The 15,387-nt window shown below is 37.4% G+C and overlaps 1 protein-coding gene across 1 annotated transcript in view; it reads left to right on the top strand.

Moving 5' to 3' along the window:
- The first annotated feature begins 75 nt into the window (after positions 1-75).
- Positions 76-15,387, top strand: part of STK32B (serine/threonine kinase 32B) — a 177,295-nt gene continuing 161,983 nt past the window's right edge. Inside the window, exon 1 of the mRNA XM_026846779.1 lies at positions 76-129. Coding sequence (XP_026702580.1) covers positions 123-129 — 7 coding nt within the window. The 5' untranslated portion in view covers positions 76-122. The remainder of the gene's footprint in view (positions 130-15,387) is intronic.

The following is a 15,387-nucleotide window of genomic DNA, read 5'->3' as shown; positions in this document are numbered from 1 at the left end:
GCCCGCGGAGGGCGGAGGGCAAGCGCGCACCTTTGTTTAGCCGGTCGCGCCCATGGCGTGGGGACCCGCTCGTAGCCGAGCTCGTCCAAAGTCTCTCACGCCGTCGCTTGGGCTCGGAGCACATGGCAGGTAACTTCATGCGGGCGTTTATGAGCGGGCATCGTCTTGGAGATGGATGCGCCCTTTTTTGTCTTCATTTATAGCTGACTCTTTGCCCACCTGCCCATCTCAAATGGTGATGTTTCTCTGTCGGTGTACTTCTTCCATCATCTTGACTTTCTGAAACTTTTTTTATTGCACTGAGATTTCTCTCCCTGCCTAGATAATACGTCATAAGAAAGTGTATCTTTTAAAGTTTTTGGAAGGCGATGGAAAAGTTTGGATAAAATATGGTGTTTCTTCACTATTTATGCACTTCCATGTCATTTTCATATGCAGACCATATTTAACTGGAATTATGTGGATACATTTCAATTACAGTCATTTTGGCTATCGAAGCAAAGAGAGCATAGCACTCTTAGGATGCAGATATTTGTATATTATCACTAGAAATGTTTTTAACGTTACTCACGGGATAGATGTTGTTGCCTATCTGGATGACGAGTGCTTAATTTTGAGTGTATTCCTTTCCCAGGAGTTCCCAATGTATTTTATTAGGAGGTGATTGTGCCTCAAACGACTATCACATTGGGCTTTCTGAGGTTCATAACAAATCAAAAAATGTATGGTTTTCCCTATGTATTCGGGACACACTATGATATTTGTATTGTTTTGTCAATAGGGAGGAAATATATTAAATGCATACAAAGTGTTTTAAAAGGGTGAATACTTGCATTTAAGATATAATTATCATTCCCTATTCTTTGACAAAGCTTGAAGAGGTATCTGAGGAGGTTTGGTTTACAAAACTCCATTGTTTGCGTAGTGAATGGGACAGACTATTTACTATTTGTGTACTGTGATGCAATAGCTGTGATTTTCTTTACTGATACAAAATTTCAGTCATCTACCATAGGTCATACTATGTAAACAAGTGAGAGAGAAAGAAGCTCCCACACTTCCCCGCGAGGTAAAATCTTGATCATGAACAATTGGTCTTTTAGACTTTGAGGTAACTCACAAAGAAATACCCAAGAGTGAAAGCATGGCATTAATCTTGTCTAGACATCCTCAGGTAAAAATATTGTCATGCCTTTGCCTTTGTAAGACTTTTGATTGGGCTCTCTTGAGTAAGCAGTTTCTATGAATTGTTATCACTTTTATTTTTCCATGAGACAAGGCTGTGGTCAGTTTTTGAACAAAATGAACAAAGTTCAATAGTAAATTATTGCAGAGACGACTTCATACTTCAATCTGTTTCCCTCAGGAAAACATTTCTGTAATGCAGCCATTATTAATACCTAATAAAAAAAAGCGCATGAAGTATTTATAGATTTCTATTAAGTCATTATTTATTCTTTCTTGGTTTTTTTTATTTGTCTTATTTTGGTTTTGGTTTTGCCATTATGAATGTTTCTAACATCATCTCTCTCTCTTTTTTTTTTTTTCCCTCTTAAGATTTTATGCTTAGCACAACCATCTAGTTCAGAAGAGTCCATTGCTTTTGAAACAGTAACCTGTTACCTATCCTATTTACAAGTTATTATTCAGGATGGCATTTTCCCAAGTACCTAAATAATATATGAAAATAATGTCCATTTTGAAAATGTATCTTACAAGGTTTACTCTACAATCAAGCTGTATTTCATATTCCCACTAGAAGCTACAAGAGTCACTGTCTTCCACAATATTGGTGGAAAAAAAAAAAAAAAAAAAAAAAAAAAAGAAAGTATAGCAAGAGAAAGTAGATTTGTTTCTTGAGATGGTATAATTTTGCTGAAGAATGACAGTACTTATCAATTCAAAAAGAACCGGAATAAATGAGTTGTGTATGAATATGTAGGCATAGTAGAAGCAAAGCTATTTAGTGTATTGTGTGTACAGCCACAGCTGCCTCTTAAAATGGGAAAAATGAGCTGAAAAAAGTATTGTCATTTTAGGTTCGTATGTGTTAATGCTGGATGTAGAATAAAACACGAATTTTGAAAGAAGAGGTTTAAAGCCATTTATTGTTACTTTGTAAATCATAGAAAAAGTTACTGACTCGGTATACCACTGTGGAAATAGTACGTGAAGAGCATCCAGGTACTGCCTGACAAGCCTATAGTGTGCTCTAGGGGTACCAGTCATGCTTTTTGTCTAATAAGAATAGGTGTTAGTCCACTGGGTAGATCTAAAACCTATAGGCTGTATGTAGGCTCTCCACTATGCTTAGGATAATAAAACATGATCCAGCCAGAAGGCTGGACTGCATGCTGTAACCCCCCAGTTGTCACAGACAGCATAACACATCGTTATCATACGCTTTTTAAAGGCCATAATACATACCATTTTAAAACTGGCTATATTTGTTCTCAGTGTTCTATTTTTGTTGGAAGGATCTTCCAGAACTTCACTTATTGAATGCTTAGAAACATCTGTTTTTATGATTAAATGATTCTTAACCTATTTATAAGATTTATGTTTATTTCAACTTTTTTGTTAGCTTAAACAGCTCTCCACCCTCCATGATTACTCCAGTGCATTGATAGACAGTAAAAATGTTCTCTCTCACTCTTCACTTTGTAAAAAAACCCCATTTAGTTTTCTCTCATTTCCACTGTTTATTCAACCCCTGTGCCCCTCACCTTCACACATTTGAACTTGTCTTGGTTGCACACAGATAACCCAAATTATACACAGAATTGCAGGTGAGTATTGACCAGGACCTTGTGCTGGAAACAATACTTTCTTATCTCTCCTGGCAATAACTTTCCTGGTACAACCTACGATTACGTATGCCCTTTCCATGGACATATGTAGATAGTTCAGTTGCTCTGTCGTCTAGTTAGCCCACCAGTGCCCTGTTCAGTAATTTCTACTGATGAGCTCCAATCCACAGCAGAAATTTTTGGTGTTCCTATGTGCATGACCTTGCATTTTGCATGACTCAATTTTGGTCCATTTCTGTTATTCATGTTCTCAAAGGGGATCTTGCACTCGTTTCCTTGTGATGCTCTGATTATCCATTACATTACCAATGTTTTGTATTATCACCACTTTCCTCAGCTCCATGGCAGTTATCAAGTCCACTGAATATTTTGTGTAAGTATGCCGATGGATTATTTCCAGACTTCATCTCCTTTGCTCTTAATCCCCATCAGCCACATAATTCCAATTCCAAACCAACATTTTTTTCCTGTGTTAGTCACCTTGCATTTGCCAGCTAATTGTCACCTTGTTCAGCTTTGCTTATACTTTCTTATATATCACTCCACTGAAATTGAGAACAAGGAAGTCTAAGCCAACCCTACCATCTACAAAATACATTTCTCCTCAAGGAAAACTATCTGGTTACTGTTGCACAAACAACTTCTGGTAAAACCATGCTGCATTTATCCCATTTTTTCCTCTTAGCCTAGGTTAAAGCACAACAGGAGATAGAAAATCCAGTGAACAGTCTTTTGTTTGCCTAGAGCTTGTACACTGGCTAAAGAAGCTCAATGGAAAAGTATGTTTCATTTATTGATTTTTATTACTGTATAGGTTGGATAGACAACTAGGTCTGGTGTGGCAGTATCGCTACCTCTAATCAAAGCTAGATATTTTAATAGGTTAGAACTGCATCATTTTTTTCAGACATTTAGAAAGTGTTTTCAAGCTAGATACTACGCCAATTGTGTAGTCAGTTTAGTGCTCGGGTAAAAGGAAAAGAGTTTCATTTTGGTTAATACTGCTGAAGAAAAGGAACATTGACTCTCTTTACCTCAAATATTTCCTATTCTCATAACAACTATCCTCTCCTGAATATGTGTGTCCAGTACTAATAACAGGAGTGCAAAGCAGTACATCTTTCCTGATGTTCAGCTCTTCAGAAACAGAAATAAGTTCACAAGAATGGCAATAGAAAAGCAAGAGGAATATTTGCCATTGGTAAATGTTATTTGCAAATTCTTGGTAAATATCATAAATAACAAATTTATTACCAATAGCCTGGTAACTATAAAGAGTAACTTTCTGGATGGATTTGCTTGACTGTGCTCTGTTAAAAGTTCAATGATATTTAACAGGTGAATGTGAAATAGTAGAAAAGAGTCATTTAGAAAGGAGCTGACTCAGGAGACCTATTACTGCTACCAAATAGCAATAACATATTTGCCTGTATTGTGGGGGTAGATGATACAGAGGAAAGGATAAGAAACAAAAGTGTTAGAGGCTAGAATTTGGTCCTGTGAAGTGATGTGGCAGTTATATTTGATTATATGGGGCTTTAAAAGTCAGTTCTGCTACAGTTAATTTTAGAAACAAGTTCACTGAACTTTTTAAGAGCTTGGTTTTATTTTTATAGTACATGACTTTACATTTAAAGCAAATACATATTTCCAAGAGCCTTTCACAGAGTATTCTGAAGCTATAGAGCTTGAACACTCCTTTGCGGAGGTCAGTATGACATGCTGTGCCTGTAGTCTTGTATGAAGGAAATGAGGCATAGCAACAAGCCTTGGCTAATTTCTACATGGCCAGTCCCTGATTCACTGTAGTGCTCATGGATCTACTCAATCTACTGTGCTGAAATCCCACTGCGTTGCCTGAGTCATAAGGTTCATTCTTCTGTGGTGTCATAACTACAGAGCTCAATGGAAATCTTATGTACTAGCGAACACAGTATCCATCCTCTGGAGTTAAACTTTAAATTCTGAATGGTAATTTTCTACCTCTCTTCTTTAGAAAAGTCGTCAGTTTAAATGAAGGATTTCAAGTTGTTGGTGAGTTGCAGAAAATGTCATTATTAAATGACCAGCTGCTGAAAAGCCCATCTTGTACTAAAAGAACAAAAAAAATAGATGCAGATTCTAATAAAAAGGCCTGAAATTAATATGGATTCAGGTAACTAAATTCTGAACAAAATTATGAATTTTTATGAAGTGCAGTCGAAGCTGAAGAACTATAAAAGTGACATAGGGAAAAATGACACATAAGGGTTTCACTTGTAAACAATGTAAGGCAATGGTTAAATATCAAAATAAGTCAAAACAGAGTATGCAGTGTCCAGTTATCCACAGAGGTGTGGTAGTGCTCATCAGCGTCCCACCACAAAGCTGTAATGGATTGAAGCAGTCACACAACAACTGTGAAGAGCTTGAATCAGAAGGCTAATAACCTATTCTTTTCAAACTGACTGTTTCATAAAACATAGCCCTACAGAACAATTATAGAGGGTTTAGAATCTAAATACCTTTTGTTAGTGGAAGTAACAAATATAGGGTGGGATTAATATTTCTGCTGGATTTTTGGTTTGTTCATGCAATTTCTATGTCGAATTATGTAACATTTTACTTTTTCCTTTGCAAAGATGAGTGTTCCTATTCCCTTTTAGAACTGGATTGGGTAGGAATACCACATTGTGACTTAAAAACTCTCTAAGACAGTGCTGTGTCAAAAAGTGGATAAAACAGCCGTTGAAGGCATTATTTTATGCTGGATATCAAGGTTTTAGATAAATAAGATCCAGACCATTGGATTTTTATTTTTTTCTTTTATGACCATGTTGAATTATATACAATTTTATTTTCCATTTATGTAACTGTAGACTTGAAGTCATCACTATGTGTAGTGCAATAGATTTCAGAAACCGTAATGCTAGTGTCTGTACAAACACAGAACAAAACAGTAATCAGTGTCAAGCATGCAGTTACAGCATGGTACGAGACAGTAGGAGAATAGAGACAGAAAGGACAGCACAGAAGAAGAATATGGTAATTCCAGGCAAACTGCCGAACTGTTGTCAAGAGTTAGCATTATCTGTGCCAAAGAAGGTTCAGAAGGAATATCATGGCATTGCAATCACCATCAGCCATTATCTTCCCAACTTCTTAAAAGTCAGTCTTAAAAGCTTCGGAACAATGTACACAAATGATGTAGACCTCTTCAGACACTAAATGATAATTTAGTGAAGTGTAATACTAGATCACAGATTTCCCTTTTCACCTGGAAACTCTAAAGAAAAGCAGGATGAATCTGGCACTTCCATCTTAGCTTCTTACTCACTTAAATGAGCTGCATTTCTGTTCCTCCATTTGACTGTCCTAAAAATGTTGTGCAATATCTGATTTACCTCACACTGTTGGGATTAGAACCAAGACTCTTTCAAGGGACAGCTAAAATATTTACCAATTTTAATTTACTTTACCATCATCCAGATTCAACAAAATCTCTCCCAGCAATGGCTTAGAGATTGACCAGATGAATTTTCAAGATTATTTCTAAATATATTTTCTCCAATTTCAAGATGTAACTTTCTGCTTTGGTGGAAACATCCTTGTTAGAACCTCTGTCATAAACAAAGGCATCATGTAAGTCTTTGCTGCTGCTTTTGTAGCCTTACAAAATTTACACAAGCAGTTGGCATGACACCTATCTCTAAGAGTCTTAAGGAATTTCTTGGTAGTTTGTTATTTAGGAAGTGTAAGCGCTCAGGAGAGGTCACATTTTACCCATGTTGCTATGTGTGTTATGTTGTGTGCCTGGATGTCAAGATGGACTTTTTGGGTAATTAAGTCTAAATAATTCAAATCTAATGAAGCATCAAGCAGGTTAAGCTTAGAGACTCATATCCAAGATTATGGAAAACTCTGAATGTGAAATAAACTGTCAAAACCCAAGATTATTGTGTAAATCTCAACAACATTGCTTCTGCAATCACTCCTTTACAAACTCTTAAATTGTCTCCTATCCCTGCCCACCGCTGTTTCTTGCAGTGAAAAGGTAAGGCTCTGCTCCTTCAGCTGTGCTGCTGTTGTTTTCTGTGCCAAAAGAGTAGTCTTTCAGAGACCTGCCTTCTTCAGGACTGGAGAATGGTGGGAGAAGCAGCACACTGAAAAGTATATGCTTAGTTTTCCTATGGACAAATGGTGTTCAAATGTACAGAGATATTAAACTGACTCTACTCCTCAATATTGACTTCACTTCTAGTAGAGTTCAAAAGACCAGCCTTTCACTCTGCCAGGGAGATCATGAGGCTGGTTGCATTCATTCTGCTCTGACACCTTCCCACAGAACAACAGGGAACAGGTCTATCTCCTCCCATCAGGCTACAGTGTGACATTCACTGTGTCATTGGTAGCATCTGGCATGAAAGTGAAAGAATTCCTTGATGTGGATGTGTGAATGTGGGTTACAAAGCCAGCAGTAATGTGGGAATGAAGTTTTTTATGAACCTTGAGTAATATGCTGTCTGGTGAATGAAGGAAGTTCAGGCTGGAATCAGATGTTGTACCTGAGTGAATTAGAAGATGAGAAAATCTTTGGAAGAAAAAATAGTAAGGAACTATGATCTCGCTATAGATACTCAAAGAAAGTAGGTCCTATCCTACTAGGACTGTCTTTGTAGAGTCTCTTCAGAATATGGGCATAAGAACAAAGAAGGCAGGGTTTTGTTGTTGGTCAAGCACAAGACTCTTACTTTTTTCTATTTTACTCATTAAACAGTAAGGCTGGGAAGGCAGGAGAAGAAACCGCCCTGATACAAAACCTAGTGGGCAGTGACACCTGGGACCAAGGGCTGAAGGGTGGTAAAGAGGAAAATATTGTCACATTCATTTTGGAGGTTTCACGGTATTTCAACTTAGCTGAAGTGAGCTAATGCTGAGATGGTGGGGAAGGTGTGGAAGAGATAAGGTTGCTACTTAGATCTATCAACACAAAGTAAAAAATTCTGAGAGGATATTCAAATGAAAAGGCCAACTTGAAGTTCATCCTGGTAGTGGAGCTCCACAGTATCCTATCATGGTAAAACATGTGGAGAGAAGGGACAGAAAGTAGGGGACTTATCCACTAAATTTAGCAGAAGAGACAAGGACTTTCTGGAGAGCAAAGAGCAGCAGTAGTAACCAGTGTACACATCAGGGGACCTGATCTCTCTCGAGCACGGTTTTGCTTAATTTCATGAACTAGTTAAATTGATTACCTTAAACTGCACTAACTGCCTAATATAAGCCTATGTTGAGATGTTGCCGTATTTGCTGTTGTATTGTGAACACTGTATATATGTGTATATGTAAGCTTCCACACAACAGGAAAAAGTAAAAGATGATTATTCTGCAAAGATCAAAAATTTGTGCTAGCAATAAACGTCATTTTCTTAACTAAATCATATTCTGAGTTTCCTTGGACTCAATCACAATTTGGCATGAAACTCAAATACAGGGTGTTGGCAGAAACTGAACAGGCAAATATCTTGACTTTTTTCTCCTTCGGTTAAAGAAGAACAAAGCTGGTTTACTCTCTAAAGTACAAAGCTGGTCTACTCTCTGGTTTACCCAGTCTAGAGACTGGGGTTAAGTCTCTAATACATTACAATACATGTTTTGAAGGATAACACTGGCTTTTATCTGTCTGCATTTGATCCCAGGAAACTACTTCCTTTACAGAAATGCCTGTTCATATCACACAGTATTTGCAGATGAGAAATATTGGAGCCCAAGATGCCTCCACCTTCTCAATACAAGAGAAGGTTGAATGTTAACGCATTCATCAGGACCTGGAACTGATTCTCTTAATACAGTATTTCATGGAACATCCATTGACTTAATTTTAAACTTTTAGAAATTAATATTATACTGTATAAATGTTGCATCATATGTATACAGTACAACATTATACAGTACACCTCAAGTTCTAACTATTTTTCTCATGTAGTACATGGGCTTTCGTTGTACTTCTATGCATAGGGGATTTTTTGGTAGATAGTACTGTACCTTTATAAAACGCAAATTTCTAGAGAAGACAGTACGAAGGCATCTGTTGCTTTACTGGTGAGTACTACCAGGCTTTCCCTTTGAGATTCCTCACTTACCAGAATCTGACAAATATAAAAAAAAGTGCATCATGTGACTGTTTTCAGATTGTCCTCAAGAAAATCATAGTGCTATATATTGGCCCTCAGGCAGTCAGCATTCACCTGAAGTGTCCAGTAACAAGGAACTCTAAGAGTACAGGTGTACGTTTGTGTCACAGAAATGAGGACTTTCTTCCTTTTGTTCCCAGATAAGTTATTGTCCACCCCAGTAACCAGAAGACTTGTTTACACTGTAATGACCTCTCACCTAATCAGTTTGATCCCATCTTCATCTTCCTTAATTTCCAACTTGTGTTTTTTCATATGTAAGTGAAACAGTCTGAATGGACAGGCTAGGATTTGTGAGGCATTTGGACAGTTTTGTTTTTAATCACTGGAAATTTGAACTCCTTAAAAAATCTTTGTAAAAATCTGATGTCTCTTCTGAAATCACTGTCTCAGTCCTAGAGGCTGAGGTCAAATTTCTGTATTTTCCAATTTGGCTTTCTTTGTCTGTCAGGAAGCCTAGCAGTATGCAACCAAGGAAATCTTACTGGAGATTTGGCCCTTAGGGACACGGTTTAGTGCTGGACTTGGCAATGTTAGGTTTACAGTTGGACTTGATGATGTTAAATGTCTTTTCCAACCTAAGTGATTCTATGATTTCAGTTTATTTCACTTGTATTCAGTCCATTAGGGTTCTTCTTTCAGTTTTGCATATGATTAGTTTCTGCTATGACCAGTGGAAAATTCTTTCTAGCTATAATCAGTTTTTCTCCTATGCCTCTTTTTTTATGATCTCTGTCACAGGTCTTGACACAAGAGTATCAAATTCTGTAATCCTTTCATTCTTAGAAATGTTGTACCCAGTTTTCTGACATAGTTATCAAGTGCAATATAGATGCATAAGTTACTTTCATTCATTCCATAATTAAGACAGAGACATTTTCCTTTTAAATTGAAGGAACCCTCCTTAGCATTACTGGAGTTGGTGGCAGCCTATTATACAGGTTTTTAAAGCCTGAATGATAACTAAACATAGTTGATGAATTTGAAATTTATTTCTCAAATTTTATATCCCATAAATATTTTCTTCATATCATATAATAATATAAAGTCTGCATTATATGTTTCATTAATCCTTTTCTACCTTTTTCTAGTCAGAAATTTTTGCTTTAGGATATATTCATCAAATCCATCCTACAGTTTGTTTATCTGATTCAAACTGAAATATGAATTAAATCTGTTCTTTTTAGCCTCCTACTTCAATCTGGCAATATTTTCTTGCTTTTGAATTTATTTCTATTTTCTCTCTCATTTTCTCTCTCTCTTTTTTTTTTTTTTTTTTAAGTATTTTAATTCCAGTTCTTTGAATTTTGGAAACCTTTAGGTAAGTTCTACAGCTGATGTGCTTTTCTCCCCTATCATTGTTAGCTTGATGCAATAGTAAATGAAATAGAGCACTGACTTTATCATTGTATTACTAACACTGTTCTGTGTAAGAAAGTGTGTTGTATTAAGCAAGATAAATATACCATGAGGCAATAGACTGCAATGACAAAAAATATTTTCCTTCTTTTTCCTGCTTTTACAGTGATAAGGGAACACCTGCTGTTCCTTATTTAAGATCTAAAAATGCAAAGTGAGTTAATCCTTCCAGTAATTATTGTTTCCTTTTGATATTGTTGTGCCTCCCTTGCTGAGCAATGAAAACTGTCCTTAGCCACCATGTTAAAACATTGATGCAATATAATCACAAAATCACCATTAGCCTCCTGAGTGTCCTTCACACCTTTCTGAAACTATCCTCTGCTTCCTCCTGGATTGTTTTCACATTATGTTATGAAGATTGTTTTTATGTCTTTTGAGGTTAAGTTTAGATAAATCTTTGTCCAAGCTGTAAAAGCCTGTGAACTCTTTTGCGGCAATACCACATCTTTGGGGCTGTCATCTACTACACAGAACTTGAAGTCAAAGAACAAAAGCTAATCAAAGGATCCTTTCGGAAAAGTAAGAAAAAGTCATTATTTTAAGTCCAGCTTCAAATTTGGCTGTTTTAGCATGTGAAAACTACAGAGATAGCTACACAATATTATGCGCAGGACATTGCTGGCAAAGAAAGTTAGCCTTTACTGAGATTGGTTTGATGTAACGGGAGAAACAGACTAGCCAGAAGTCTTCTGCAGCTTCATGAGATTCTTCTCTGCCCAGCCTTGGCATGTGATTTTTCAGCAACAGTATGCCATTATGCCATTATTTCCAACTCTTTTCCAGCCCAGTGACACGTCTTTGAGGTCTTTTGCTGAAGTTTTTAAACTAAACTATTAAACCGGATTGTTTTATGGTGCAAATAGTAATAGCAGATAAAAATACCTTAGAAAGAGAAATACACTTTTAGTATGAAATTCTCCGCAAAAATCTCAGTGTTGAAAGACTTTCTTGAAGGATTTATTGATCTTCTGTTAAAAAAAAAATGTCACCACTAAGTGCTGTGAGATTTTGCTGGAAGAGAGTCATAGCTAGAGAACTTTTCCTGTTGACCCAAACTTTCAGCGGGGCATTCCTTCTTCTTTTGGAGTTAGGGAGCTCTCTACTGATGAATGGGAGAAGAGAGTAGCTAGAGAACAGCTGCCTGGGCAGTTTGCTGTGGCTGTGGGAGGCAAGACGTGCAAGTGGAGCTCATTTGCTAGCTAGGCAAATTCTAGTTATTACTAGGGTAGCATCTTCTCTCTGAATGGCTTTTCACAAGGCTTGTCTGAAAGTGAGGAGTTATGTCTGCTGTTTAAAAAATGTATGACAGTGAAGAGACACCACGTTTTCAGTGGTTTCAAGCACTTAATGCTGAGTGCTGCCCTGACTTCAGTGCTTTGGTTCTCCGAAGCCAGGAGCCACCAGTCTGTCTCGCAGGTGTTGGAGGGAGCACAGGCGTGGATTTTAAATGCATTAATAGAAAGCGACCCTTTTAGTGTCATTGCTGTCCCTTATGGAGAAAAGATACTGCTTATGGCATTCAGTTTTCTCACTGTTTCTAGTGAGATGGAGAGAATTTTGAATGCTTCCCTGAGCATACAAATGCAAATGAATAACTACAGGCTCGTCTCTCAGCTTCCTAACCTTCCTCTGCTAGGTAGATCATATACATCTTTTGATCCACAGACATATGTGAGTCAATGACATCCTGATGTTTCAAGTGACAGGATATCCTGGCTGTTGCAAAGAACCTCTTGCGTGCGGTGCTACATTCTAATTTGGAAAATTAAAACTTAGCCCAGCAGATCATCTGGGAAAGACTGCTGACTATTGTCATAGACAATCTATTTCTTCTAGTCTTTAGTCTTCCAACCCTTTTTCAACCTGTATTTGATTAAAAAAAAAAAAAAAAAAAAAAAAAAAAAAAAAAAAAAAAAAGACCTGGTGGTGGGAAATAAAATTTTTTGCTATTTTAAAAGCTTTCCATTCTATATTGTGAGGAAACCTAGGCTGTTTACTATTCTTTTCATAAATAGCCAGATGAAGCTCCAATCTACTGATCTACCATTTCACCCTAGTTATAAATACACATATATTTTTAGAGAATAATTATATATCTATATACACACAGTTATTTTTATATGTACATTATCCTTGTCAAAACAAACCCAGTATATGTGGCAGGGAACTCTAGAACTGAGTCACCAATATTTATTATTTTCATCTAACATCTATAATTAAACTTGATATTCTATTTCTGTGATACAGAACTGGTATAAGCACATTTAATACCACCAAATGCTTCAAACATTAAGACTAACAAACCTTCTGCTACATTGAGCAGTTTTATCCTCTGCAGTTCAGTATTTGTTTGTGCTTTGTGCCTAATAACTTCTGTTCTTAAAATTAGAAGTTATGTTCTTTCCATTAATATCTGTCCACTACCCACCCTTTTCATCAAATAAATCTTTTATTTATTCCTGTGATGATGTAAGGTAAATCTTTATAAGTTAAGGTGTGAATTAGAGAGTCTACTGACCTTCTGTTGTCAATGCCAACCCCCAGCCATAACTTGGGAACTGTGGCTGGTCTGGAGTCCTCTTCCCCCCCTCAGTCAGCTCTGTGCCAGGTGACGTGAAAGCCTAGCAATAGAGATGAGGTGGATTTGGTTTGCTTTGTGAGTGTATCTATGTTTGTTTTGCTTTAAATCTTTCATGTTTCATTCCTAATCTTAAGACTGGATAGATAAACCAAAGGTCCTGATTTCCTTATTCATATTTACTGTTTTCAGCAATGCATGGTCCTATCATCTTTGGTGTAATTAATTGTGATGTGTAAATACACATACTTTTATCTTTACTTCACCACTGAAGGATTTCCCAGAAGTAAGCAGTGCAATGATCAGAGAATAAGTCATCAGCTCCAAGTAAAAAAACTTCTGCAGTTAGGTGGCCATGACATGTACAGAAGTCAATGCATCTTTTTTAGTCTTGCTGCCAAAACTACCAATTTCATCATTAAATATTTATCTGTAAACCTTGAGATGAAGAAATTTATGTTGCACTGAAATTCTGCAAGTTCTTTATGAATAAAATATAGCTGTTACTATCAGGTTTTTTCCATTTTTTCTATACACCCTGAAGGAAAACAGTCACCAAAGGTGAAGTATCAAAATAGAAAGGCATATGTAACATTAACTAGTAAGACAGGATATTGCTTCAATTGAAGTTGGGAAAAATCAATCATGTTGAATCAATAAAAGTTCGGTCTTGAACGTGTAGGCAAGAAAACCTTTGGGAGACCTGCTTTTACTCCAAAATGGCAGACTAAGTGAAATGATTCTTATGAAATGAAATGAAATGATTCACACAGTAGGAATCCTAGCTAGAACCAAAAAGCCCCTTTTGGTTCCAGATAACTAACAAAATCCGAACTGTAAAAGTGGGCAGTCCTTCTGGAACCTCAGAAGTTTGGATTTGAGATTCCATCCCTAAAATGTTCTGGGTTGTTTGGGGTTTTTTTTTTTTTTTTAGAAGTATAACTTCATTTTAAACATTTATGAGACCTATGAGTAAGATTCAACTTGAGTGCTAAAGTACATAGTGAAAGTAATTGAGTTGTGGAGGATGGTAACTATGGGTGGGCTAATGGCTGAAGTTAATGGAATAAGTCAGCCCTCTTAAAAGTAAGGGTTTTTTTTTATTTAATCAGTCAATGGAAATCTGGCTACTGTAAGAGGCATCTGGCTTCTGCTGGACTCTGAGGTGCTTCTCTGTGGCCAGGCAGTGATAGAATACTTCAAACTTTCTTTAATTCTTCTGTGCTGGAGCTCTGGCACTTAAATGTACTCACTATATGTGCTGCTAATTTGAATGAACATTGCCTTTTTCTACAATGGGAGGCAGGTTTCTCTGTTTCCAGTCCCCATTCTAGCCTCAGCTACTGCTGTGCAAACTTACCTCCTGTAGTTGGATCCCACTGCTCTAAAACTATGCCCAGGCTGTAGCTCTGGAAATGCCACTGTGCGACAGCAGCGGGCAGGGTGCAGCTGTCCCGTCCCCAGGCCAGGCAAGCAGAGCAGATCAGTGATATAAGTGGGGTCAACCAAGAGTCCAGAGGGTAGTTGAGGTACATGGCGAGGCACGGAGGTACCTGCAATCTAGCTCGGCTGAGGACTAGGCTGACATGCAGCTCAGAAGAGCCATGAGGAGCCTTGTGGGACCTGCCACGGCTTTGCTGAGCTGCACTTCATGGCTCTTTCTCATTTCATAGTGGCCTGATCCAGGCCTGAGCTGCAATGTAGCTCCTGAGCCAGGCAGCGTGGTTGTGGGAAACAAGGGGGGACAAGGGAAGCTGGCCAGCAAGGCCAGTTAGTGGCCTCAGAGCCCTGAGTTGTTTTTCAGAAACCAGGTTGTTTTTCACATTGACATTTGTGATTTTTTTGATGAGAAAGAGCCAGGAGACACAAATGCCTGGACATCTTCAGAAATGATATTCAAATGTTTTTTAAATTCTTGTAATTTCAATACTATTTTCAAATCCCAAAAGATAAACCAGAGCTGGACAGCCACACTTACAACCCACATGTTTGCTTGCTTCTTTGGAATGTTTTTTCCTGGGGGAACATCAATGCTATCAAACTGATGAGCTTTAAACTTACAATGACAAATGAATAACAAGCCTATGGCTTTGCACTTCAGGCACACTTCTGCTGCAGGTTAGAAGAGACATCATTCATTTGAAGCCCATGGGGTTGGTTAGGTTTGAAAACAGTGAGTGGTAGGCAATCCCAATTGCAATGTGAATCTTTCAGATCTTTTAGTGTCCTTATTTGCCCCCAGTATTTCATTTGTAGTTGTGGTTAAAAATAGAAGAGATAATTCTTCCAGACCCAATTTTGTAGACAGATTCCTTATCTCTTGGGATCTGAATTTAGAAGAAAAATAGAACTCATACTTTGTCCAGGTGTTTGGGTAAAATCCTGCTTACAAGGGTCCCTAAAC

Source organism: Athene cunicularia (genome assembly GCF_003259725.1).
Source record: "Athene cunicularia isolate RWA chromosome 4 unlocalized genomic scaffold, athCun1 chr4_part1, whole genome shotgun sequence".
Classification (NCBI taxonomy): Eukaryota; Metazoa; Chordata; class Aves; order Strigiformes; family Strigidae; genus Athene; species Athene cunicularia.
Note: the sequence above shows the minus strand (reverse complement) of the source record. Positions and strands in the feature narration are given on the sequence as shown.